The sequence below is a fragment of the Mustelus asterias genome, unplaced genomic scaffold (genome assembly GCF_964213995.1).
Source record: "Mustelus asterias unplaced genomic scaffold, sMusAst1.hap1.1 HAP1_SCAFFOLD_178, whole genome shotgun sequence".
NCBI lineage: Eukaryota > Metazoa > Chordata > Chondrichthyes > Carcharhiniformes > Triakidae > Mustelus > Mustelus asterias.
In genome coordinates this window covers 76,860-100,967 of record NW_027590179.1, presented here as the reverse complement: position 1 = coordinate 100,967, position 24,108 = coordinate 76,860, and the positions used below count along the sequence as shown (strand labels likewise).

Genomic DNA, 24,108 nt, shown 5'->3' with positions numbered 1-24,108 from the left:
CCTCAAGTGGCACCCGGTCACCTGAGTACCTTGGGCATGACACCAAAAGAGCCCCACCTTCCCGATCTGCCCTGACTTCCTATTTCATTGGGAGTCTCTTGGGTTTGAGAATGACTTGCCTGATCTGTTTGTTAAATCCATCCATCTCCCTTGATTCCATAATCCTTAACACTCTCATCTCACAACCTTCTTACAATCTCAGTTTTTAAATTTTCTGTTGACTGAATCTGATCAGAATTCCAGATTTCTATTTTCCGTGAAGTGATTCCTGACATTCCTCCTGAACAGCCCAGTCTCAGTTAAAGAAATAAATATCACTGATTTGTATATTTAAATTGTGACAATTATTTTACTCTGAACTTTAAAAAACGGCACAGTGGCGACACGGCACACAGTGGTTAGCACTGCTGCCTCATGTGGAGTTTGTATGTTCTCCCCTTGTCGGTGTAGGTTTCCTCCGGGTGCGCCGGTTTCCTCCCACAGTCTGAAAGACATGCTGGTTAGGTGCATTGACCTGTACAGGTACCCGAGTGTGGCGACTCGGGGGATTTCACAGTAACTTCATTGCAGTGTTAACGTAAGCCTTACTTGTGATTAATAAATAAAGTTTAACTTTAAAAACAAAAAAACAGTAGTGGTTATCACTGCTGCCTCACAGCGCCAGGGACCTGGGTTTGATTCCCGGTTTGGGTCACTGTCTGTGCAGAGTCTGCACGTTCTCCCCGTGTCTGCATGGGTTTCCTCCGGGTGCTCCAGTTTCCTCCCACAGTTCAAAGATGTGCAGGCTAGGTGGATTGGCCATGCTAAATTGACCTATTAGTACCCTCAGGGGGATTAGCAGGGTAAATAGGTGAGGTTGCAGTGATAGGGCCTGGGTGGGATTGTTGTTCGGTGCAGGCTCGATGGGCCAAATGGCCTCCTCTGCACTGTAGGAATTCTATAATAATCGCAGTGAAAGACCGGAGAAGCTGGAAATGGGAACCAAAAACAGAAAGTTCTGGAAATGGGAACTGAAAACAGGAAGTTGTGGAAATCCTCAGCAGGTTTTGGCAGCTTCTGTGGAGAGAGAGAAACAGAGTTAACATTTGCAATGCCAGAGGATTGTTGTTGATGAGCTGAGTGTTTGCAGCATTGTGGTGAGCTTTGAGAAACATACTGAATGTGAGTTTCTAGTTCTCACACAGATCTGGCTGTCAATCTGATTTCACACCTTCCTCTGAACACTTTCCAAACTCAGCTCCAGCTCATTGTCCATCCCTTCACTAAACACCCGGATGGACAACCACCACCTCAAGATGGCGGCGCCCGCCGGTTGCCCGGGTAACCCCGGGCCCAGGCAACGGGGAGGAACCCCGCCCACTCACCCCCTCCCTTACCAAGATGGCCGTCCCCGCGCTCCGCTCCCTGAACAACAGACACGCCTTCCTCTCCCAAGATGGCGGCCGGTGACCTGATTCAATCCGGGACCCGGTTGACCCTCTTCCTATTGGTCCGGACCTGCCCGTCAATCACTCCCCAGCCCATTGTGAGCTGGAGCATGCGCGGTGTGGCTGTGAATCTGGACTCAGGCGGGTGAGTGCAGGAGGTTCCAAACCTCCCAATAAGACCCATTGGTTTTATTGTCAGTCTGCAGACAGGAGCTGGAGAACTGAACCCAGACAGAGGAGAGGGAGGGAGAAAACTGGGAGTGGAGGAAAGAAATAGTGGAGAAGGGTTTGGACTTCAGCCCAGGGAGGAGGGAGAGTGTGTGGGACGGGGATTTACAGATTTAGGAGAACAAAGAACAATGCAGCACAGGAACAGGCCCTTTGGCCCACCGAGCCTGTGCTGATTCCTAATTTACACCCACTACTTATTGTCCCTATATGGATTCTATCCCTCTGTTTGTCTCCCATTTGTGTGTCTATCAACATACGCCTTGAACGTTGCTAACGTGCCTGCTTCCACAACCTCCATTGGCAGCATGTTCCAGGCACCCACAACCCTCTGTGTGAAAAACTTTCCCCACCTCACCTTGAACCTGTGCCCTCTCGTAGTCAACCCTTCCACCCTGGGAAAAAGCCTCTGACTATCCACCCTATTTATGCAACTCATAATTTTGTAGATTTCTATCAGGTCACCCCTCAGTCTCCGTCTTTCCAGTGAAAACAATCCAGGTTTATCCAACCTCTTTTCATACCTTAAACCCTCTAGACTGGGCAACATCTGGTAAACCTTCTTTATACTCTCTCCAAAGCATCCACGTCCTTCGGGTAGTGTGGCGACCAGAACTGCATGTAATACTCCAAATGTGGCCTAACTAAAGTTTTATACAGCTGTAACACATCTTGCTAACTTTTATACTTGATGCCCTGGCCAATGAAGGCAAGCAAGAGAGGAAAAAATGTTCCAGAGAAACTAAAATTGTTCAAAATTTCTATCCTGGACTGACTGATGACTTTTGTAAACTGTTTTACAGAATATTGGAAAGGAGGAATTACAGACAGAAACAGACATCACATTGAGATCTGACAGAGTCACTCGATTCATCAGGGTCTGAATATCATTGCCCTTTGAATGTGGAAGGAGAAATGTTTGTTCTGTCTGTGGGAAAAGATTTCAAACATCAGTGTGACTGGAAAAGCACTGAGACACACACAAATACCTGAGAGAGTATTTCTGTGAACTGACAATGGAAAGAGCTTTAACCAGTTACACAGCCTGAAAAAATATCACACCATTCACAGCAAGGAGAAACCGTGCACAGGTTCTGTGTGTGGACGAGGATTCAACTGAGTGTCCAACCTGGAGCGACACAAGGACACCGGCACCATGGAGAAACCATGGAAATGTGGGGATTGTGGGAAAGGATACAGTTACCCTTCTGAACTGGAAATGCATCGACGCGCTCACACTGGGGAGAGGCCGTTCACCTGCTCCACCTGTGGGAAGGGATTCACTCAGTCATCCAGCCTGCTGACACACCAGTATGTTCACACTGATCAGACACCTTTCAAATGTTCTGACTGTGAGAAAACATTTAAAAGCAAAAAGTATCTGCTGAGGCACCAACACATTCACAGTGAGGAGAAGCCATTCACCTGCTCCTTGTGTGGGAAGCGATTCACTGCTACATCCAACCTGCAGAAACACCAGCGAGTTCACACTGACAAGAGACCGTTTAAATGTCCAGACTGCGGGAAGTGCTTCAAAACCTCCAGTGAAGTGACGTGTCATCAACGTGTTCACACTGACGAGAGACCATTTAGATGTTCTCACTGTGGGACTGGGTTCAGGCGATCATCAGAACTCACTGTACACCAGCGAATTCACACTGGAGAGAGACCATACACCTGCTCTGTGTGTGGGAAGAACTTCATTCAATCATACCACCTACTGAAACACCAGCAAATTCACATCGATGTAAAACCTTTTCAATGTTTTGACTGTGAGCAGAGCTTCAAAAGCAGCAAAAGTCTCGTGATGCACCAGCGGGTTCACACTGGGGAGAGACCGTTCACCTGCTCTGTGTGTGGGAAGGGATTCACTCAGTCATACAACCTGTTGAAACATCAGCGGATTCACTCTGATATAAAACATTATAAATATTTTGATTATGAGCGGAACATTAAAAGTAGCAGCGATCTAATGATACACGAGCAAGTTCACACTGGAGAGAGACTGTTCACCTGTTCCGAGTGTGGGAATGTATTCACTGACTTACAGCAAATGCTCAGACACCAGCAACTTCATGAGTGTCTGCAGGGGTTGGATTCAACTGCTTTTGCTGCTGTTAATCACATTGAGGACTGAACATGTGGGTTAATCCTGAGGTGTGAAAGAAATGTGTTCAGCCGCTCTCTTCCATGGATCAGAGCTCCTTATCTGGATAGAGAAAACAGGTCCATTCTGGGTTTGTCACCCAGCAAGCTGCTGTGGAAGCTTTCTTCATAAGAACAAAGAACAATACAGCACAGGAACAGGCCCTTCGGCCCTCCAAGCCCGCGCCGCTCCCCGGTCCAGGATTGAATCGTGAATCCAGGATCCCCGTCCAATTTTCCAGCCTATCTACATACCAATATCCTATCCACCGAGCTGTCCCTCACAGCTACGATGCTTTGTTCATTACAACCTATTAACTCACCCCCACCCCCCCATTCCAGACCATGTGATATCCAGGGAGAGGCGAAAACCCAGAGTGAAAAACCCCAGGGCCAATATGGGGAAAAAAAAATCTGGGAAATTCCTCTCCGACCCCCTGAGGCGATCGAAACGAGTCCAGGAGATCACAATGGCCCTGATCGGGAAATGCTTCCCAACCCTAGTCATTTCCACTTCCACGAACACCATATGAATTCCCTGCCCCCGAGACAGGTTCCCAACTATCCGCAGTCTCGCTCTGTACTGGCACCAGCAAGATGATCATAGAATGAAGCCTTGTGAGGGAGAGAGGGAGGGACAGAGAGTGCTGTTCTGTTAATTTTCAAGGAACTTTTTTACATTTGATGAAGATTATTAGATAGTGATTGTTTACAAAGCATGCTCTGAAATCAGATTGATATAAAACTGCGAGCTGTTCCTGACCACAAGTGACTATTCCAGTCTGAAATGTCTCTGATCTGAAGTTTCCAAATGTTTTTGTGGCATTCCTGAGTTTTCAGATGAAAAGCGGTGACAACAATTGGTATTTACCCAGTAACAGGTTAGAATGTACCGAGACCCTTCACATACGGTAAGAAGCTGGGTTGAAAAGGTAAGGAGCAGGTTTAGTGAGGGATTTCCATCCTTTAGGACCTCAGCAGGTGAAAGTGCAGGTGGAGTGAAGCCGGTTGGGGGAGCTGAAGAGGGTCAGAACATTTTATTTTATTGTCTCCTGGGATGTGGGCATCACTGGAAAGGCCAGAACTTGTTACCCATCCCTTATTGTCCCTGAACTGAGTGACTTGCTCGGCCCTCGACCCAACCACATTGCTGTGAGTCCAGAGTCACACGTAAGCCAGACCAGATAAGGATGGCAGATTTCCTTCCCTAAAGGACATTGGTAAAGTTTTACAACAATCGATGATAACTAACATGGACATCATTACTGAGACTAGCTTTAGAATTCCAGGTTCATTAATTGAATTGGGGATTTGAACCCATGTCCCCAGAGCATTGGGCTGGACTTCTGGATGTCTGTTCCAGAAGTGGAAATGGTTGAGAGCTTCATGATTTGAGGTGTCCAGATCACCAACAACCTGTCCTGGTCCCTCCACGCCAACACTATAGTTAAGAAAGGCCACCAACACCTCTGCTTTCTCAGGAGGCTAAGAAAATTTGGCATGTATTTTACACAGAGGGTGGTGGGGGCCTGGAATGCGCTGCCAGGCAAGGTGGTAGAGGCGGACACACTGGGAACGTTTAAGACTTATCTAGATAGCCACATGAACGGAGTGGGAATGGAGGGATACAAAAGAATGGTCTAGTTTGGACCAGGGAGCAGCACGGGCTTGGAGGGCCGAAGGGCCTGTTCCTGTGCTGTATTGTTCTTTGTTCTATGTCTGCTACGACTCTCATTAGCTTTTACAGATGCACCATAGAAAGCACTCAAGTCTGAGATCACCGACCAACCGACTCAAGAACACCTTCTTCTCTGCTGCTATCAGACTCTTGAATGGACCTACTTTGCATTAAGCTTTTCTCTACACCCTAGCTATGACTTTAACACTATTTTCTGCACTGTCTCCTTTCCTTCTCCCTGATGTACTCTATGAACAGTATGTTTTTTGTCTGTATGTTGTGCAAGAAACAATACTTTTCACAGTATCCCAATACAGGTGACAATAATGAATCCAATCAACGACATTACCACTGTGTCACCTTCTTCCCTAATTGGAGGAGGGCAGGGAGCTCGGAGGGTTGTGGGGCTGGTGGAGGTTCCAGAGACTGTCTATCATGGAGAAAGTGTCTGCCTCCATGGAGCTTCAAGCACGGCTCTGACTTGCCTCCAAGCAGGTCATGACCATAAACTGTAAACTTCCAGCCCTTGTCCATTGTTACATCCCGAGGACCAGCTCCCCCTCTCTCTGGCTTTGTGCTGATTGTCGATCCGGCTGGGAGCCACTGGGTGGATGAGTGGGTGAAGGAATGTTCAGTGAACATGAAGGGGATTGTGTCTGTTTCCCCATTTTTGTTCTGTTCACTTTTCCAATATTTATTTTCATTTTTAACCAAAACATATTCAAGTTTTAACATTGAAATCCAGAGGAGTTTAAATCTGTTAAAATCAATCCCCATCCAGTCCACAGGAGGACTGGACGAGTCCCAACTTTTTATAGTATCAATAAACACGGATCTTACAAGATGTTTATCGGCGGAACTGTTTTTCTCTGAGACCAGGGACGGTCAAACTCCGTCCCAAAGTTCAGATTAGAGCCTTGAGCCTGGGCTATGGGGCCACACACATGGAGCACCGTTCCCGGATGTCCTTTCCCGGATGTCCTTCACCCCTGATTTAAATCACCCCACCGTTGGTGGCCGTGCCTTCAGCTGCCTGGACCCTGAGCTCTGGAATTTCCTCCCTAAACCTCTCCACCTTTCCACTTCTCTTTCCTCCCTAAAGACTCTCCTTATAACCAATCTCTTTGGATCATCTGACCCAATATATCCTTTTGTTCCTATGAAACTGCTTAGGATATTTTATTAAGTGAAAAGTTCTACATAAATATAAGTTGTTGTTGTAGTTCAGTGAGATCTGATCACTTCCTGAGTGAGTGAGTTTGTATAAATGTAACTCAGATGGACACAGTTTGTTAGAACAGACCTGGGGAGAAGGAAGCTCTGAACTAACCACTGGACTTTCTGTTCTAATTTGCTTTTACACCTGAAGCGAAATGTTTTCCAGACACACTGGTTGCTTACAGAATAAATCTGAAATTTTAAACACCCCCCCCTCCCCCCCCCTTAAATAAGAAAAAACAATATAAATACATTGATACCAACTGCATGGCTCTCATTGCAACATTTTTTTATTCATTTGTGGGACATGGTCATCGTTGGCTGGACAGCATTTATTGCCCATCCCTAGTTGCCCTTGGTGGGCATTTAAGAATCAACCACATTGCTGTGGCTTTGGTGTCACATGTAGGCCAGACCAGGTAAGGATGGCAGATTTCCTTCCCTGAACGACATTAGTGAACATACATGCATAGAACATAGAAAAACTACAGCACAAACAGGCTCTTCGACTCACAAGTTGCGCCGGAGGAGTCGGCCATTTGGCCCCTTGCGTCTGGTCTACCATTCAATAAGCTAATGTCTGATCTGATTGTAACCTCAACTCCATATACCCACCTACCCCGATAAATTTTCACCCCCTTATTGTTACAATCCTTGACCAGACCCCGGGATGTGAGGGGGGATCCAGTTAGGGACAATAAACACTTTGATTAAAAGAAAGGTTGCGATCCAAGACACTTGACAAGTGGCATGGTGGCACAGTGGTTAGCACTGTTGCCTCATCACCAGGGGCCCAGGTTCGATTCCGGGCTTGAGTGACTGTCTGTGTGGAGTTTGCACATTCTCCCCGTGTCTGTGTAGGTTTCCCCCGGGTGCTCCGGTTTCCTCCCACAGCCTAAAGATGTGCTGGTTAGGTGGATTGGCTGTGCTAAATTGCCCCTTAGTGTCAGGGGGACTAGCTAGGGTAAATGCATGCGGTTATGGGAATAGGGCCTGGGTGGGATTGTGGTCAGTGCAGACTCGATGGGCTGAATGGCCTCCTTCTGCACTGTAGGATTCGATGATTCTAACAAGTGAATGAAGGCACAAGATTCCAGAGTCTGGAGCAGGACTGGAGGGGGCACTCCGCTCCCTCTCGGTCCTCCAGCCCCGCCCCTCATTCACTCCAATTGGTTGGAGGACCAGCTGCTCCTTTCCAGCCCCGCCCCTCATTCACTCCGATTGGTTGGAGGACCAGCCACTCCCGCTTGGTCCTCCAGATGCTCCCTCTCGGTCCTCCAGCCACCCAGCGGAGCCTCTCTTTTCATTGTTGTGGAATCACAACCTGGAGCAAAGGCCCATCTGGGAAAAAGTGATCATTTCCGGGTATTTAAAATCAGTTATAAAGTCATTAAAGTTGATTTGTTGTTGTGAGCTGCATAATTTGTTGGGATGAGAGTGAAGGAATGGACCCACAGCCTGAGTCACCAGTTTAAGGACAGGAGGAGAGAGAATCAGACTGAATCTGGAGCAATGAGCAGAGAGGGAGAGGAGTGTGTGGGACACAGTTACAGATCTGGGGAAGTATATATGGGGGAACTATAAGTATACAAAGAGGAAGAGAATAGCTAAAGTAAATGTTGGTCCTTTAGAGGACAATACTGATGATGGGGAACGCAGAGATGGCAGAGACACTAAACCAATATTTTGCCTCTGTCTTCATGGTAGAGAATCATGAAGAATTTCCAAAAATTGTCGTTAATGTAGAGGAACTTGGTACAATAACTAAAAGGATTAAAGGCAGATAAGTCTCTGGGACCTGATAACCTGCACCCTTAGGTATTAAAGGAGGTGGCAGCAGAAATAGTGGATGCATTAGTTGTGATATTTCAAAATTCCTTGGATTCTGGTGAGGTCCCGGTGGATTGGAAACATGCTAATGTAATCCCTTATTCAAAAAGGGAGAGGGAAAAGAAGTAGGAAACCAAAGGCAAGTTCACTTGCCCTCTGCAGTGAGGAGGTTGCTGGAATCAATCGTTAAGGAGGAGATGAAGGAGAAGGAATGTAAGAAAAAGGATAACCAGCCGTGGATAACTAAGGAAATAAAGGAGAGTATTAAATTAAAAACCGATGCGTACAGAGTGGCCAAAACTAGTGGGGAACTAGAAGATTGGGAAAGCTTTAAAAAACAACAAAGAACTACTAAGAAAGCAATAAAGAAAGGAAAGATAGATTATGAAACTAAACTGGCACAAAATATAAAAACTGATAGTAAAAGTTTTTACAAATATATAAAAAGGAAAAGAGTAGCTAAAGTAAATGTTGGACCCTGAGAAGACGAGAAGGGGGATTTAATAATGGGAAACGAGGAAATGGCCGAAGCCTTAAACAAGTTTTTTGTGTCGGTCTTCACGGTAGAGGACACAAATAGCTTACCGAAAATTGACGGTCGTGGGACTGTAGGGGGCGAGGTCCTTAAAACGATTACTATTACTAAAGAGGTAGTGTTTGGTAGGCTAATGGGACTAAAGGTAGACAAGTCCCTGGGCCCGGATGGAATGCATCCCAGGGTACTGAAAGAAATGGCAGAAGTAATAGCGGATGCATTGGTTGTAATTTATCAAAATTCGCTGGACTCTGGGGAAGTGCCGGCTGATTGGAAAACAGCTAATGTGACGCCACTGTTTTAAAAAGGAGGTAGACAAAAGGCGGGTAACTACAGGCCGGTTAGCTTAACGTCTGTAGTTGGGAAATTGCTGGAATCCATCATTAAAGAAGAAATAGCAGACACCTGGAAAAAAATGGTTCGATCAAGCAGACGCAGCATGGATTCATGAAGGGAAAGTCGTGTTTGACGAATTTACTGGATTTTTATGAAGATGTAACGAGTGCAGTTGACAGAGGGGAACCGGTGGATGTGGTGTTTTTGAATTTCCAGAAGGCGTTCGATAAGGTGCCTCACAAAAGGTTGCTGAAGAAGACTGGGGTACACGGAGTTAGGGGTAAGGTGTTGGCGTGGATTGGGGATTGGCTATCTAATAGGAAGCAGAGAGTTGGAATAAATGGGTGCTTTTCTGGTTGGCAGTTGGTGACCAGTGGCGTGCCGCAGGGATCGGTGCTGGGGCCTCAACTATTTACCATATACATAGACGATCTGGAGGAGAGGACCGAGTGTAGGGTAACAAAGTTTGTGGATGACACAAAGATGAGTGGGAAAGCGAATTGCGTGGAGGATGTGGAAAGTCTGCAGAGAGATTTGGATAGGCTAAGTGAGTGGGCGAGGATCTGGCAGATGGAGTATAACGTTGACAAGTGTGAGGTTATCCGCTTTGGAAGGAATAATAGTAAAATGGACTATTATTTAAATGGTAGAAAATTACAACATGCTACTGTGCAGAGGGACCTGGGGGTCCTTGTGCATGAATCGCAAAAACTCAGTTTGCAGGTGCAGCAGGTGATCAAGAAGACAAATGGAATGTTGGCCTTTATCGCAAGAGGGATGGAGTATAAAAGCAGGGAGGTCTTGCTGCAATTGTACAAGGTACTGGTGAGGCCGCAACTAGAGTACTGTGTGCAATTTTGGTCCCCTTATTTGCGGAAGGATGTATTGGCCTTGGAGGGAGTACAGAGAAGGTTCACCAGGTTGATACCGGAGATGAGGAAGTTAGCTTATGAGGAGAGATTGAGTAGATTGGGCCTGTACTCATTGGAGTTTAGAAGGCTGAGGGGAGATCTTATAGAGACATATAAGATAATGAAGGGGCTGGATAGGGTAGAGGCAGAGAGATTCCTTCCACTTAGAAAGGAAACAAGAACTAGAGGACACAGCCTCAAAATAAGGGGGAGTCAGTTTAGAACAGAGTTGAGGAGGAACTTCTTCTCTCAGAGGGTAGTGAATCTCTGGAATTCTCTGCCCATTGAAGCAGTGGAGGCTACCTCGTTAAATATGTTGAAGTCACAGGTAGATAGATCTCTGATCAATAAGGGAATTAAGGGTTATGGGGAGCGGGTGGGTAAGTGGAACTAAACCACTATCAGATCAGCCATGATCTTATTGAATGGCGGGGCAGGCTCGAGGGGCGAGATGGCCTACTCCTGCTCCTATTTCTTATGTTATTATTTGGAATGGCAAAGCTCAATCCATTATTGTCAGCATGGTTTTATTCAGGGTAAGTCATGTTTGACAAGCTTGCTTGAATTCTTTGAGGACAGAACCAGCAAGGTGGATAGTGGGGAACCTGTGGATGTGGTATACATAGACTTCCAGAAGTCGTTTGACAAGGTGCTACATGAAAGACTAATCCAGAAGTTGAGATCGCAGGGGATTGGGGGTATGGTACTGGATTGGATTGAGGATTGGCTGACTGACAGAAAGCAGAGGGTCGGGATAAATGGGTCCTTCTCTGGCTGGCAAAATGTAACTAATGGGGTGCTGCAGGGATCAGTCCTCAGACCTCAACTCTTTACAATCTATATAAATGATCTGCAAGCAGGGACAGAGTGTAACATAGCAAAATGATACTAAAATAGGTGGGAAAGCAGTCAGTGAAGAGGATATAAAGATTCCACGGATGGATATAGATACGTTAGGAGAATGGGTGAAAGTTTGGCAGATGGAGTTTAGTGTGGATAAGTGTGAGGTTATCCACTGACAGAAAAAAATGGAAAGGCTAATTATCTAAATGGAAAGCAGATTCAAAATGTGTCCAGGCAGAGGGATCTGGGTGTCTATGTTCATGAATCACAAAGTCAGTCTGCAGGTGCAGCATGTCATAAAAAAGGCAAATGGGATGTTGGTATTTATTGTAAAGAATCTGGAGTATAAACAGGTGGGGAGGTGGATTTGAGACCAGGGAGAGATCAGCCATGATCTGATTGAATGGTGGAACAGGCTCGAAGAGCTGAGTTTACCGACTTCTGCTCCTAATTCCTATGTTCCCTTGAAAGCTTCCACAGAAACTAGAATTGTCTGCTCTGAATTTCTATCCTCTATTTATACTGATAACTTCTGTAAACTCCTTTTACAGGGGGTGAGAGGGAGAGGAGTTCCAGACAGAAAAGTCAGAACAAACATCATGTCAAAATCTGAGAGTGATTCGATTCATCAGGAGCTGAATATCATTGGTCTTTGAATGTGGAAGGAAAAATGTTTGTCTCTTCTGTCTGTGGGAAAAGATTTCATAAATCAATGGGATTGGAAAATCACCAAGACACACACACACCTGAGTGGGAGTGTTTCAGTGAGCTGACTGTGGAAAGAGCTTTAACCAGTTACACAGCCTGAAACTACATCACATCATTCACAGCGGGGAGAGACTGTACACGTGTTGTGTGTGTGGACGAGGCTTCAACTGATCATCAACATGGAGAGACATGATGACACCGACACCACGGAGAAACCGTGGATATGTGGGGTCTGTGGGAAAGCATTCACTTGCCCATCCAAACTGGAAACACATCGACGCACCCACACTGGGGAGAGACCTTTCAACTGCTCCATGTGTGGGAAGGATTTCACTGTCATCCAACTTAGCATTACATCAGTGTGTTCACACTGGGGAGAGGCCCAGTTGCCCTGTATGCGGGAAACGATTCATTCAGTCATACAATTTAGCGTTACACCGGCGGGTTCACACTGGGGAGAGGCCATTCACCTGCTCCGTGTGTGGGAAGGGGTGGGTGGAGACAGGTGATGTTATGGAGATGGAAATATCTGACACGGAGATTGTGAAGAGTGTGGTTCAGCCTCAAACAATTCCCAGGAAGAGGGATGGACTCAGTAGTTAGGGAACGGAATTTGTAATAGTGACTGAAGACAATGATTTTGATCTTTCCAATTTTTAATTGGAGAAAATTTCTGTTCATCCAGTACTGGATGTGGGATAAGCAGTTTGATAATTTAGTAACAGTGGAGGAATGGAGAGGGATGGGGGTGAGGTAGAGCTGGGTGTTGTCAGTGTACATGGGAAAACTAACACCGTGCTTTTGCATAATGTCACGGAATGGCAGCATGTAGATGAGAAATAGGCAAGTCCAAGAATAGATCCTTGGGGGACACCAAGTTCAGTGGCTTTGGAGAGGAAAAGGAAGCTGAAGAGGAGGTCAAAGGTTGTTTGTTCAGAATGCGTGGTGACAATGAATTGAAAGGTGAGAAGGACAGAACCAGAAGAGAACAAGAACTATAAACAGTAGCGGTTAATATGGAGCAGGCGAATGGTCAGCAGCTTAGTGGGAATAAGGTCAGTAGAACATAAGGGGGGGGGGGGGGGGGTGTCATGGACCAGCTGAGTTCTAACAGGGCATAAGAGAGAGTTGGGAGGGAAACTGGAGAAAGATGCGAGTTCCAGACTTGGTTAAGGACAGCTGGACCTGGTGGGCTAATGGAAGGGAGGGGAGCAGCAGGGGCAGCTGATCAGATTGTCTCAATCTTTGTGACAAAAAACTCCTCACTTGTTGTTGGAGGTGAGGATGGAGGAGACAGGGGAGAGGGTGAGAATTTCAAAAGGAACTAATTTGTAACAGCTATTAAAAAGATTCAGCACAGTGTACTTTACACAAACTATTTTTTCAAAGCAAAAATATTAGCCCCTGTATCTGGGCTTGAGTTTAGAAATAGGAGCAGAAACAGACCCCAATGAACACGGTTCAGTCCTGGATGTGATTAACAGCAAAATCCAGTCACTGTAGTTACACATGAAGATGCTGGTGTCTCAGCAGGTAGGATGACCGAGTGAATCCCTTTCCACATTCGGAGCAGGTGAATGGTCTTTTCTTGGTGTGAGTGCGCTGGTGTACAGTGAGTTCAGATGACTGCCTGAACCCAGTCCCACAGCTGGAGCACCTGAACAGTCTCTCGTCAGAGTGAACTCGCTGATGGCCAATCAGATCCTCAGAACCTTTAAAGCCCTTCCCACACTCCTGACATTTAAATGGTCTCTTGTCTGCTTGAACTCGCTGATGTCTCAACATGTTGGATGAATCAGTGAATCCTTTCCCACACTTGGGGCAGGTGAATGGTTTCTCCAAAGCGTGAGTTCGCTGGTGCTTCAACAGGTTGGATAAATCATTGAATCCTTTCCCACACACAGTACAGCTGAATGGCCTCTCCCCAGTGTGAACTCGCCGGTGTCTCAGCAGGCTGGATAAATCACTGAATCCCTTCCCACACTCGGAGCAAGTCAATGGTTTCTCCCCAGTGTGTGTGTGTTGATGAATTTCCAGCTGAGATGGGTAACGAAATGACTCCTCACAATCCCTAGGTTTCCATGGTTTCTTCCCAGTGTGAAGACATTTATGTTGCGACAAGCCTGAGGATCGACTGAAGCCTCGTCCACACACAGAACAGGTGTACGGTTTCTCCCCACTCTGAACGGTGCTTTTTCCTTCCATGTTCAATACTCGATGATATTCAGTTACAATAACTTGGGAAACTTTGTCGGATCCTGATGTGATGTTTGGTTTCTTGTTTCCCGAATACAAACCTTCCCCTTTGAAGACCCTATAAAATTGATTTAAAAAAGAAAAAAATAAGCGAGAGAGAACCCACAAAAACACAAAGGCAGATTGTAAAATTGCGCTGAATGAATCTGGTATTTTGTGGGGTCGGCACGAGGAATAAGTGACTATGAAAGCTGCTGAATTGTCATAAAAACCCAACTGATTCACTAATGTCATTCAGGGAAGGGAAGCTGCCACCTGGTCTGGGTCTGCACAAGACTCTGTCCTCTATGAGAGGAAGAGCGTGAGAGAGGATTTGGGAGCAGAAACAGAGGAGAGGGATTTTATATTTGTACAAATAATCCAGGATTTTAATAGAATCTCCCACGGCCAGGATATCCACACTAACTCCCGGTTGCACTTTGCTTGTCATCGTCAACAGTCCCTCGATTTGAAGATGACATCTATCATCATAGAATTCCTACAGTGCAGGAAGAGGCCATTCGACCCATCGGGTCTACACCAACTCTCTGACAGAGTACTTTACCCAGGCCCTCTTGCCCAGCCTATCCCCATAGCCTCACATATTTATCTTAACTAAGCCCCCTTATCTCCACATCTTGGGACATTAAGGGGAAATTTATCATGGTCAATCCACCTAACCTGCACATCTTTGGACTGTGGGGGGGAATTCGGAGCACCCGGAGGAAACCCACGCAGTGTGAACACATTTATGTTGCGACGAGGAGAACGTGTAAATGTCACAGATTTTCACAGTAACTTCATTGCAGTGTTAATGTAAGCCTATTGTGGCACTAATAAATAAATTTAACTTAAGTCACCCAAGACTGGAATCAAACCCGGGTCCCTGGTGCTGTGAGGCAGTAATACTAACCATTCTGCCACTGCGTCACCCGTGTCTTCTTAGGGTTGTGAGTTTCTGCCATGGGTCTTCATGTGACTGCTGATCTATAAACACACAGCCCAAAGATGTGCGGTTAGGTGGATTCGCCATTCTAAATTGCCCCTTAGTGTCCAAAGATGTGCAGGTTAGGGGGATTGGTGGGGTATACGTGTGGGGTTACGGGGTTAGAGCAGGAGTAAGATGCTCTGTCAGAGAGTCATTGCAAACTCGAAAGGCCAAATGACCTCCTTCTGCTCTGTAGGAATTCTATGGGACTCGGATGTCTCATGAGGGAGTGGGATCCGGAGAGCAGGATTTGCTTCCTTTTCTTTCCTTCTATGCCACCGCTCTGTCGGATCAATAAGACATTGGGACTCAGAGGGTTGATGCAGTTTGATGGACAGGTTGTCTCCATTCTGAACAATGGGGAACAAGCTCTGACCACTGACGCTCAGAAGCAGCAGTGCGTACTAGCTACAAGATGCACTCCAGAAATTCACCTCAGCATCTTCCAAACACACAACCACTTCCGTCTAAAAGGACCAGGGTAGCTGAGACATGGGAACACCACCAGCTGCAAGCTCCTCTCCAAGCCACTCACCATCCTAACTTGGAAATATATCGCCGTTCCTTCGCAGTCGCTGGGACAAAATCCTGCAATTCCCTCCCCACCAGCAGGGTGGATGTACCTGCACAACATGGACTGCAGTGGGTTCAGGTCCCAAACGTCACAAAGGTAGCCACTTCGACCCTGCTGCCCCCAACAAACAATGCGTCCGTGCCTGCGCGCTATTGCACATGGCCCCTTAAAAGATGCTGGCCGCACATGCGCACTGATTAACATTGCTGCCGACAGAATGGCATCAGTCAGCCCAGGCCCAACACGACAAGTTGGTATTGAGCATATAAAATCCACATATCATCCATAAACCCATGGATTAGCTGAAAGATTTGAACAATTCTTGAAACATTCTTTATCATAGAAATCATAGAAACCCTACAGTACAGAAAGAGGCCATTTGGCCCATCGAGTCTGCACCGACCACAATCCCACCCAGGCCCTACCCCCATATCCCTACATATGTACCCGCTGATCCCTCTAACCTAAGCATCCCAGGACACTAAGGGGCAATTTTAGCATGGCCAATCAACCTAACCCGCACATCTTTGGACTGTGGGAGGAAACCGGAGCACCCGGAGGAAACCCACGCAGACACGAGGAGAATGTGCAAACTCCACACAGACAGTGACCCAAGCCGGGAATCGAACCCAGGGGAGGGGTCTGAAGCATGCGCAGTGTAGGTAATGGCGGTGGACGGACAGTTTTAACTCGGATCCGAGATCAGTTGAAGGTAGAGAGCGGCGCGCAGAGAGCGATGAATGTGGCGGGTGGAGAGGCTTCGTAAACATGTTGTTCAAACCCAAACCCTGGTAAATAACTTCCCGGGCGGCCTGTTGGTACCAAATTGGAGGCGCAACTCGTCGTGTTGGGCCTGGGCTGACTGATGCCATTCTGTCGGTGGCAATGTCTATCAGTGCGCATGTGCGGCCACCATCTTTTAAGGGGCCATGTGCAATAGCGGGCAGGCATGGACGCCATGTTTGTAGGGGCAGCAGGGTTGAAGCGGCTACCTTTGTGAAGCAGCAGTGCTAACATTGTGCTACCGTGCTGCCCAAATGCTTCAAGAGAGCAAGGTTTGCTATCACATCATGTGAACATCTTTTTGTCATCTTTTAGAAACACTACTTATGCGACTACTCAAAGTTCACCTGCATTACTACTCTTAAAGAGAAAGTTGAGGACGATGTTTATTATCTCTGGAAACTTCAGAAATTAGAGCGTCAACAGCAGTCCAAAATTGTGACGTGAAGGCAAAACAATGCTCATTTCAACAAGGAGATTGTTGAGCATGTCATTATGCCACAAGTGAGAAATGGATACCAGCCATTGTTTTAGCAAAAACAGGACCCGAAATGGAGAGTTGAGGCTGTTCCCCCTCCTTTTTGGGGAGCTGCCCCTTTTACTTTGTCCTGACTTAATTTGAGTTTGTTTATTTGGTTTGACCTAAAAAGAGGGCAAAGACAGCAGGATTGGAAAATCGTGATAGTTACAATGGTGTTTGTTCAGTTAGTCCAGTACCCACATTTAAAGGAGAAAACACAATGTGACATATTTGACACACAGCAGTAGAGGTTTTATGTGGGGCACAAATGCCCAGGCAATCTCAACCTCAAGTAACCAATTTTAAATGATTAATTCTAGTTTAGTTTACACACAATCTACGTGTGTCACCTCAATATGATTTTATACTGAATTCTGGGGCTTAAGTTCATCACATGACTTGGAGTTAGCACCACACTTAAATTGACAAGGGAGAAAGAACACATGGCCTTAAGGCAGCAATGCGAGATGTCACGGTTAAACAATTACTGGTACAAACTGTCTACCTTTCTCACAATTAAAATGATCAGTTCTGTTCTCGAAATTCAAAGTCTGTTGTATTAAGTAATACAAATATTAAAATGTTCAGCCTTGTGCATTAAATTTAGTGCAGTTTAACTTGTGATGTTCAAGAAAAGTCACTTTATTTCACACTGCAACCATCTTTAATGTAGTAAGTTTAGAATGAAATTCTGTAATTAGCTTTTGTAACTCTTTAGTTTCTTTAAATTTTAATAAAAAGTGAAGTAAAATTGCTATAGTCCCAGATGAGGCTGCTATGCCCCTTGAGGGGTGTGCTGACTGGTGGTGATTTAACCTGAGGATCACCACACCCCAGGTGAGGGACACCATTGAGAAGGTGGGGCCTTTATGAACAACCTGAGCCGATATGGGAATTGAAACTGCGCTGTTGCCGTTTCTCTGCATCACAAACCAGCTGTCCAGCCAACTGAAATAGCTGTTAGTTGAATGTACTGTGTTCTATCAAGCAGATCAATCACTTTAAGGCATTGATATGTATTTTAAGGTTATAAGGAAAGTAAAGTAACTCATTCCAAAGAACCAGAGAGGAGTAATTTCAAATAACTCGTCCAAAACAAAGACAGCATGTTTCCCCATCCTGAACAAATGGGCAGGGGAGATATCAAGGGGCTCTCTAAACTTAGCAAGAAGTAACAGAAACAAACTTCAATGAGAGAGAGGGTCCCACAAGTAATTGACACCTCAGAAGGCCAGTCATTGAACTGGTGTTGCACAGAATCGGGGACGATGGGAGATGATGCCAGTGGGTGATTAGCACCCTCGAGAAACAGATTAGAAATCGGTCATGCCCGTAGACTGGGCAATTGAACAAGAGGGGAGGCTAATGGTAAACTAATGGTGTTGGTTAATGGGACTAGGGCTAGTCCATTACTCAAAGGGGGGATTATTGAGGTGGGCCCAAGGCAAAGGCACCGGCAATACATATTAGATATATAGATATTCCATTTCATACCAGCAATATATCATACTCATCAAAATGTAGTATAATGGTTTGAGAAACATCATGGATCAGCGAACTAGCTGACCTGACCACATTCCTATAGCTATTCAGTCATTAAAGACAGTTATGGACCATTAAACTTGTCCAGCAGGGCCTTTCGTATCAGCACACAGGCAGCTGCTTTGTGAGACTGCCAGCAGCACAGACAAGTCAGAGATAAGAACGTTCTGAGAAGAGATTCGTTGTGAAGGCTCAGGGACGGTTGATAAGGTACCACGTAAATGTCTTGGGATGGTCCAGAACTGTCCCCGAGTTGATCACGCAGCCTAGTTACTCATTCCATTGGACCTATATGTAATGTGTGTAATCTATCACCATTCTGATTGGATTGTGTCCAGCTGGGATGGGCTGAGTAACTGTACAGGAATTGATGATATTCTGTGTTGGGTGGAGTTGCTCATGATCAGCCCCTGTGGTTTCTCCCCGCTGGCGTAACTCACAGGAACATTGAAATTAGGAGCAGAAGTCGGTAAATTCAGCTCTTCGAGCCTGCTCCGCCATTCAATCAGATCATGGCTGATCTCTCCCTGGTCTCAAATCCACTTCCCCACCTGTTCCCCATATCCCTCTTTCCCTTTCTTTTTATCAGAAATATCTCTCCCTCCCTCTTGAAACAATTCAATGATTCAGACACCACCTCGCTATGTGGCAGCAAGTTCCACAAATTCACCACTCTCTGAGAATCTCCTCATCTCAGTTTTAAATCTACAGTCTCGCAACCTGTACCTGTGACCTCTTGTTCTAGATTGTCCCATAAGAGGAAACATTTGCTCTACATTTCCTTTATCAATCGCTTTTAACATTTTATGTCCTTCGATTAGATCCCGGTCATCCTTCTAAACTCCAGTGAGTATAGTCCAAACTGCTTAATCTCTCCTCATATGTCATCCCCTTCATCCCCAGAATAAATACTCAATTAGCTGTTTGTCGATTCAATCAGGCTTAAGTGTTGAATGATTCTTCTGAGTTCATTCTCCCAAACAGTTCCTTTACCACAACCATTACCTCTCCCTTTGCCTTTTGTTCCAGGATGTTTTTGTCATTTATTCTCATCCGACCTCTAACCAATCCCTGACTTTCCCTTTTGTTCTACCTGCCCCTCCCTCCTTTCTCAGCAGCATCAAACCCATCACATTTCTCCCTCTCTTTAGTTCTGAAGTAGAGTTACTTTGGACATGAAACGTTAACTCTGTTTCTCTCTCCACGGATGCTGCCAGACCTGTTGTGTTTTTCCAGTTCTTTCTGTATTTACTTTAGATCTACCTGTAGTGATGGGAAAATCATTATTTACTACCTAGGATAAAATAAATGTTTTTCAATACCATTTGTGAATCCTTTCAATGGAAATGTACTCTCTTAGGCTCAAAGAAATTTAGCCCACTGGAAGCAAAGTTGTGAGACCAGCCAGTCCAGCAGAAAGAAACCCTCCGACCCTCCCACTTCCCAAACTGTCAGAATGAACATGGTTCTGTCCTGAGTGTGATTAACAGCAGAATCCAACACCTGTAATCACTTGTGAACTCGCTGGTGTGTCCGCATGTTCGATAATTGAGTGAATCCCCTCCCACACTGAGAGCAGGTGAATGGCCTCTCCCCAGTGTGAACTCGCTGGTGTCTCCTCAGGTCAGATGAATCACTGAATCGCTTCCTGCATTGGGAGCAGATGAACGGCCTCAGCCCGGCATGAACTCGCTCGTGTTTCCTGAGGTCAGATGAATGACTGAATTGCTTCTCACATTCAGAACAGGAGAATGGCTTCTCCCCAGTGTGAACTCGTTTGTGCGTCCGCAGGATGGATGAATTACTGAATTCCTTCCCACACACAGAGCAAGTGAATGGTCGCTCCCCAGTGTGAATTCGCTGGTGTGACTGCAGGTGGGATAACTGGGTGAATCCCTTCCCGCAATTAGGACAGACAAATGGTCTCTCTCCAGTGTGAATTCGCTGGTGTGTCTGTAAAATGGATGCATTACTGAATCCCTTCCCACAAACAGGGCAGGTGAATGGCCTTTCCCCTGTGTGACAACGTCGATGAATTTCCAGGTGACTCGGGCAACGAAAACTTTTCCCACAATCCCCACATTTCCATGGTTTCTCCATGGTGTCAATGTCCTTGTGTCTCTCCAGGTTTGACAATCAGTTGAAGCCTCGTTCACACATACAACCAGTGTGCAGTCTCTCCCTGCTGTGAATGGTGTGATGTTGCTTCAGCCAATGTAACTGATTAAAGCTCCTTTCACAGTCACTGCATTGTACACTCTCACTCAGGTGTCATTCTCTGTACTGTTCCAGTCACACTGATATTAAAATCTCTCACAGCAGACAAAAAGGACAAACATTTCTCCTTTTAGATTCAAGATTGATGATATTCAGCTCCCGATGAACATAGAACATAGAACATAGAAAGCCACAGCACAAACAGGCCCTTCGGCCCACAAGTTGCGCCGATCACATCCCCACCTCTAGGCCTATCTATAGCCCTCAATCCCATTAAATCCCATGTACTCATCCAGAAGTCTCTTAAAAGACCCCAACGAGTTTGCCTCCACCACCACCGACGTCAGCCGATTCCACTCACCCACCACCCTCTGAGTGAAAAACTTACCCCTGACATCCCCCCTGTACCTACCCCCCAGCACCTTAAACCTGTGTCCTCTCGTAGCAACCATTTCAGCCCTTGGAAATAGCCTCTGAGAGTCCACCCTATCCAGACCCCTCAACATCTTGTAAACCTCTATCAGGTCACCTCTCATCCTTCGTCTCTCCAGGGAGAAGAGACCAAGCTCCCTCAACCTATCCTCATAAGGCATGCCCCCCAATCCAGGCAACATCCTTGTAAATCTCCTCTGCACCCTTTCAATGGCTTCAACATCTTTCCTGTAATGAGGTGACCAGAACTGCGCGCAGTACTCCAGGTGGGGTCTAACCAGGGTCCTATAAAGCTGCAGCATTATCTCCCGACTCCTAAACTCAATCCCTCGATTAATGAAGGCTAGTACGCCATACGCCTTCTTGACCGCATCCTCCACCTGCGAGGCCGATTTAAGAGTCCTATGGACCCGGACCCCAAGGTCCTTCTGATCCTCTACACTGCTAAGAATGGTACCCTTCATTTTATACTGCTGCTCCATCCCATTGGATCTGCCAAAATGGATCACTACACACTTATCCGGGTTGAAGTCCATCTGCCACTTCTCCGCCCAGTCTTGCATTCTATCTATGTCTCGCTGCAACTTCTGACATCCCTCCAAACTATCCACAACACCACCTACCTTGGTGTCGTCAGCAAACTTACCAACCCATCCCTCCACTTCCTCATCCAGGTCATTTATGAAAATGACAAACAGCAAGGGTCCCAGAACAGATCCCTGGGGCACTCCACTGGTCACTGACCTCCATGCAGAGAAAGACCCCTCCACAGCCACTCTCTGCCTTCTGCAGGCAAGCCAGTTCTGGATCCACAAGGCAACAGCCCCTTGGATCCCATGCCCTCTCACTTTCTCAAGAAGTCTTGCATGGGGGACCTTATCGAACGCTTTGCTGAAGTCCATATAGACCACATCCACCGCTCTTCCTTCGTCAATGTGCTTGGTCACATTTTCAAAGAACTCAACCAGGCTCGTAAGGCACGACCTGCCCCTGACAAAGCCGTGCTGACTACTTTTGATCATACTAAACTTCTCTAGATGATCATAAATCCTGTCTCTCAGGATCCTCTCCATCAACTTACCAACCACTGAGGTTAGACTCACCGGTCGGTAATTTCCCGGGCTGTCCCTGTTCCCTTTCTTGAATATAGGGACCACATCCGCAATCCTCCAATCCTCCGGAACCTCTCCCGTCTCCATCGACGATGCAAAGATCATCGCCAAAGGCTCCGCAATCTCCTCCCTCGCCTCCCACAGTAACCTGGGGTACATCCCATCCGGTCCCGGCGACTTACCAACCTTGATGCCATGACTCTGTCAGATCCTGATGTGCTATCTGCTTTGAGAGTTCTGTCTGCGATATCTCCTCCCCTAATATATTGTAAAAGAGTTTACAAACGTAATCAGTGACAGTACAGGATAGAAATTCAGAACAGAATTTTAATTGCGAAGGAACATTCATTCCTCTCTCATTTATCGAAGGCCCTAAATATCTGGACCACACACTCTCTATTCACATTCTGCTGTATTTAATACATACCCAATAACACTATGATGTATAATTATACAGTACTCTGTTACATGATTAGAGATACATAGGGCTGTGAGGGAGTATTTTATTTCGACAGCTAGTGTTGCTGACCTGAAACTCTCTGCCTACCAGCTTGATGGAAGCAGAGGTGGTGAATAATTTCAGAATGAAATTGGAGGGGCACTTGAAGGAAATAACCTGTAGGGGGAATGGGGATGTAGAGAAGGAATGGGAGTGACTGGATTGTCCTACAGAGTGTTAGCATAGGCTCAAGTTACTGAATGGACACCTTGTGTCGTAATGACGCTGACTGGAAATGCATATTGTAGCTACAGTAGGGTAATACAAGATTAGAAATAATTAATGTATTTTATTACAAATAATATATCTAATCTGTACCATATTACAAGACTAGACGTATCTCTGTCCTATCTTAATTTAAATGTCAGCCTATCCTGGAGAAACCATCTCTTTAATTGTGAACATTGGGAAAGAGACCATCCTTTTACCCAGACAAATAAATGTGTCAGACTGAGAGAGCGAAAGGATGTCAATGTCTTGAAGAGAGAGAGACCTGGGGCAACCTTTCCAGAATCTGCAGCCTCCCTGGATTCACTTCCTCTCCCTTCAGTTGCTGCAAGTCCCCAATTACCCCCAGAATGAGAAAAGAAATGGAAAGGGGGATGAAAGAAAGTGTTTCACTCACAAATGGTAGAGACAGGAGGAAGTTTCAGTCTGTTGTGCACCTCAATCTGAGTATCACAAAGCCCGATTGGCTGAAGGACCAGAGTCCTTCCGGTCTTTTCCCATTGGTCAACACCTCAGCACGAAGGTCAGAAGGCGGGCTGCCCCGCTCATGCGCAGTGTCGCCTCTCCACTGGACATGCGCAGTCCCAGGCCAGGGGGAGGGGGTGATCACCAAGAGGCTTCTCGCTCTGGCCGGAGCCGCCAGCCGGTTGCCTGGAAACCTTGGCTGGAGGAGGTGCAGGGGGAGGGGAACAATGGGTGGGGGCGGGACTTCCGTGTCCGCGCGCCCGGGCCTGCGCACTGGCACCCCATGACGTCATTGTGGAAGAGACTGATTCCTGTTGGCTGATTCAGGCAGGGCTCCATTGTGACGTCACAATGCGGAAGCTCGATTGATTCAGATTCAGACTCAAACTCCCTCCTCTGGGCAACATCTGGGAGGAAATCAATGTTTCCCCCTTTCCATTTCTTTTCTCATTCTGGGGGAAATTGGGGACTTGCAGCAACTGAAGGGAAAGAAAGTGAATCCAGGGAGGCTGCAGACTCTGGAAAGGTTGGCCCAGGTTTCTCTCTCTCTTAAAGACATTGACATCCTTTGCAGTGTTCCACAGGAACTAGAATTGTCTGATCTGAATTTCTATCTTGTTCTGACAGTGATGACTTTTGTAAATTCTTTTTACA

The 24,108-nt window shown here is 46.3% G+C and overlaps 2 protein-coding genes across 2 annotated transcripts in view; one reads left to right on the top strand and one right to left on the bottom strand.

Moving 5' to 3' along the window:
* The first annotated feature begins 2,811 nt into the window (after positions 1-2,811).
* Positions 2,812-24,108, top strand: part of LOC144485253 (uncharacterized) — a 75,754-nt gene continuing 54,457 nt past the window's right edge. The window contains exons 1-2 of the mRNA XM_078203470.1: positions 2,812-3,550; positions 12,215-12,336. Coding sequence (XP_078059596.1) covers positions 2,812-3,550; positions 12,215-12,336 — 861 coding nt within the window. The remainder of the gene's footprint in view (positions 3,551-12,214; positions 12,337-24,108) is intronic.
* On the bottom strand, positions 12,671-23,793 carry LOC144485251 (uncharacterized). Its single transcript, XM_078203468.1, has 4 exons — positions 23,721-23,793; positions 20,015-20,516; positions 13,572-14,038; positions 12,671-12,765 (listed from the first exon to the last, which is right to left on the bottom strand). Exons 1-4 carry the CDS (start codon positions 23,791-23,793, stop codon positions 12,671-12,673), a joined length of 1,137 nt encoding a protein of 378 aa, XP_078059594.1.

Coding starts and splice junctions, on each gene's coding strand:
- LOC144485251 (XM_078203468.1), bottom strand. CDS start 23,793: ATGGAGCCCTGCCTGAATCAGCCAACAGGAATCAGTCTCTTCCACAAT. Junction 20,517..23,720: donor CATGGGGTGCCAGTGCGCAG/GCCCGGGCGCGC, acceptor GTTGTCACACAG/GGGAAAGGCCATTCACCTGC. Junction 14,039..20,014: donor ACACACCAGCGAGTTCACAA/GTGATTACAGGT, acceptor CACCGTTCAGAG/TGGGGAGAAACCGTACACCT.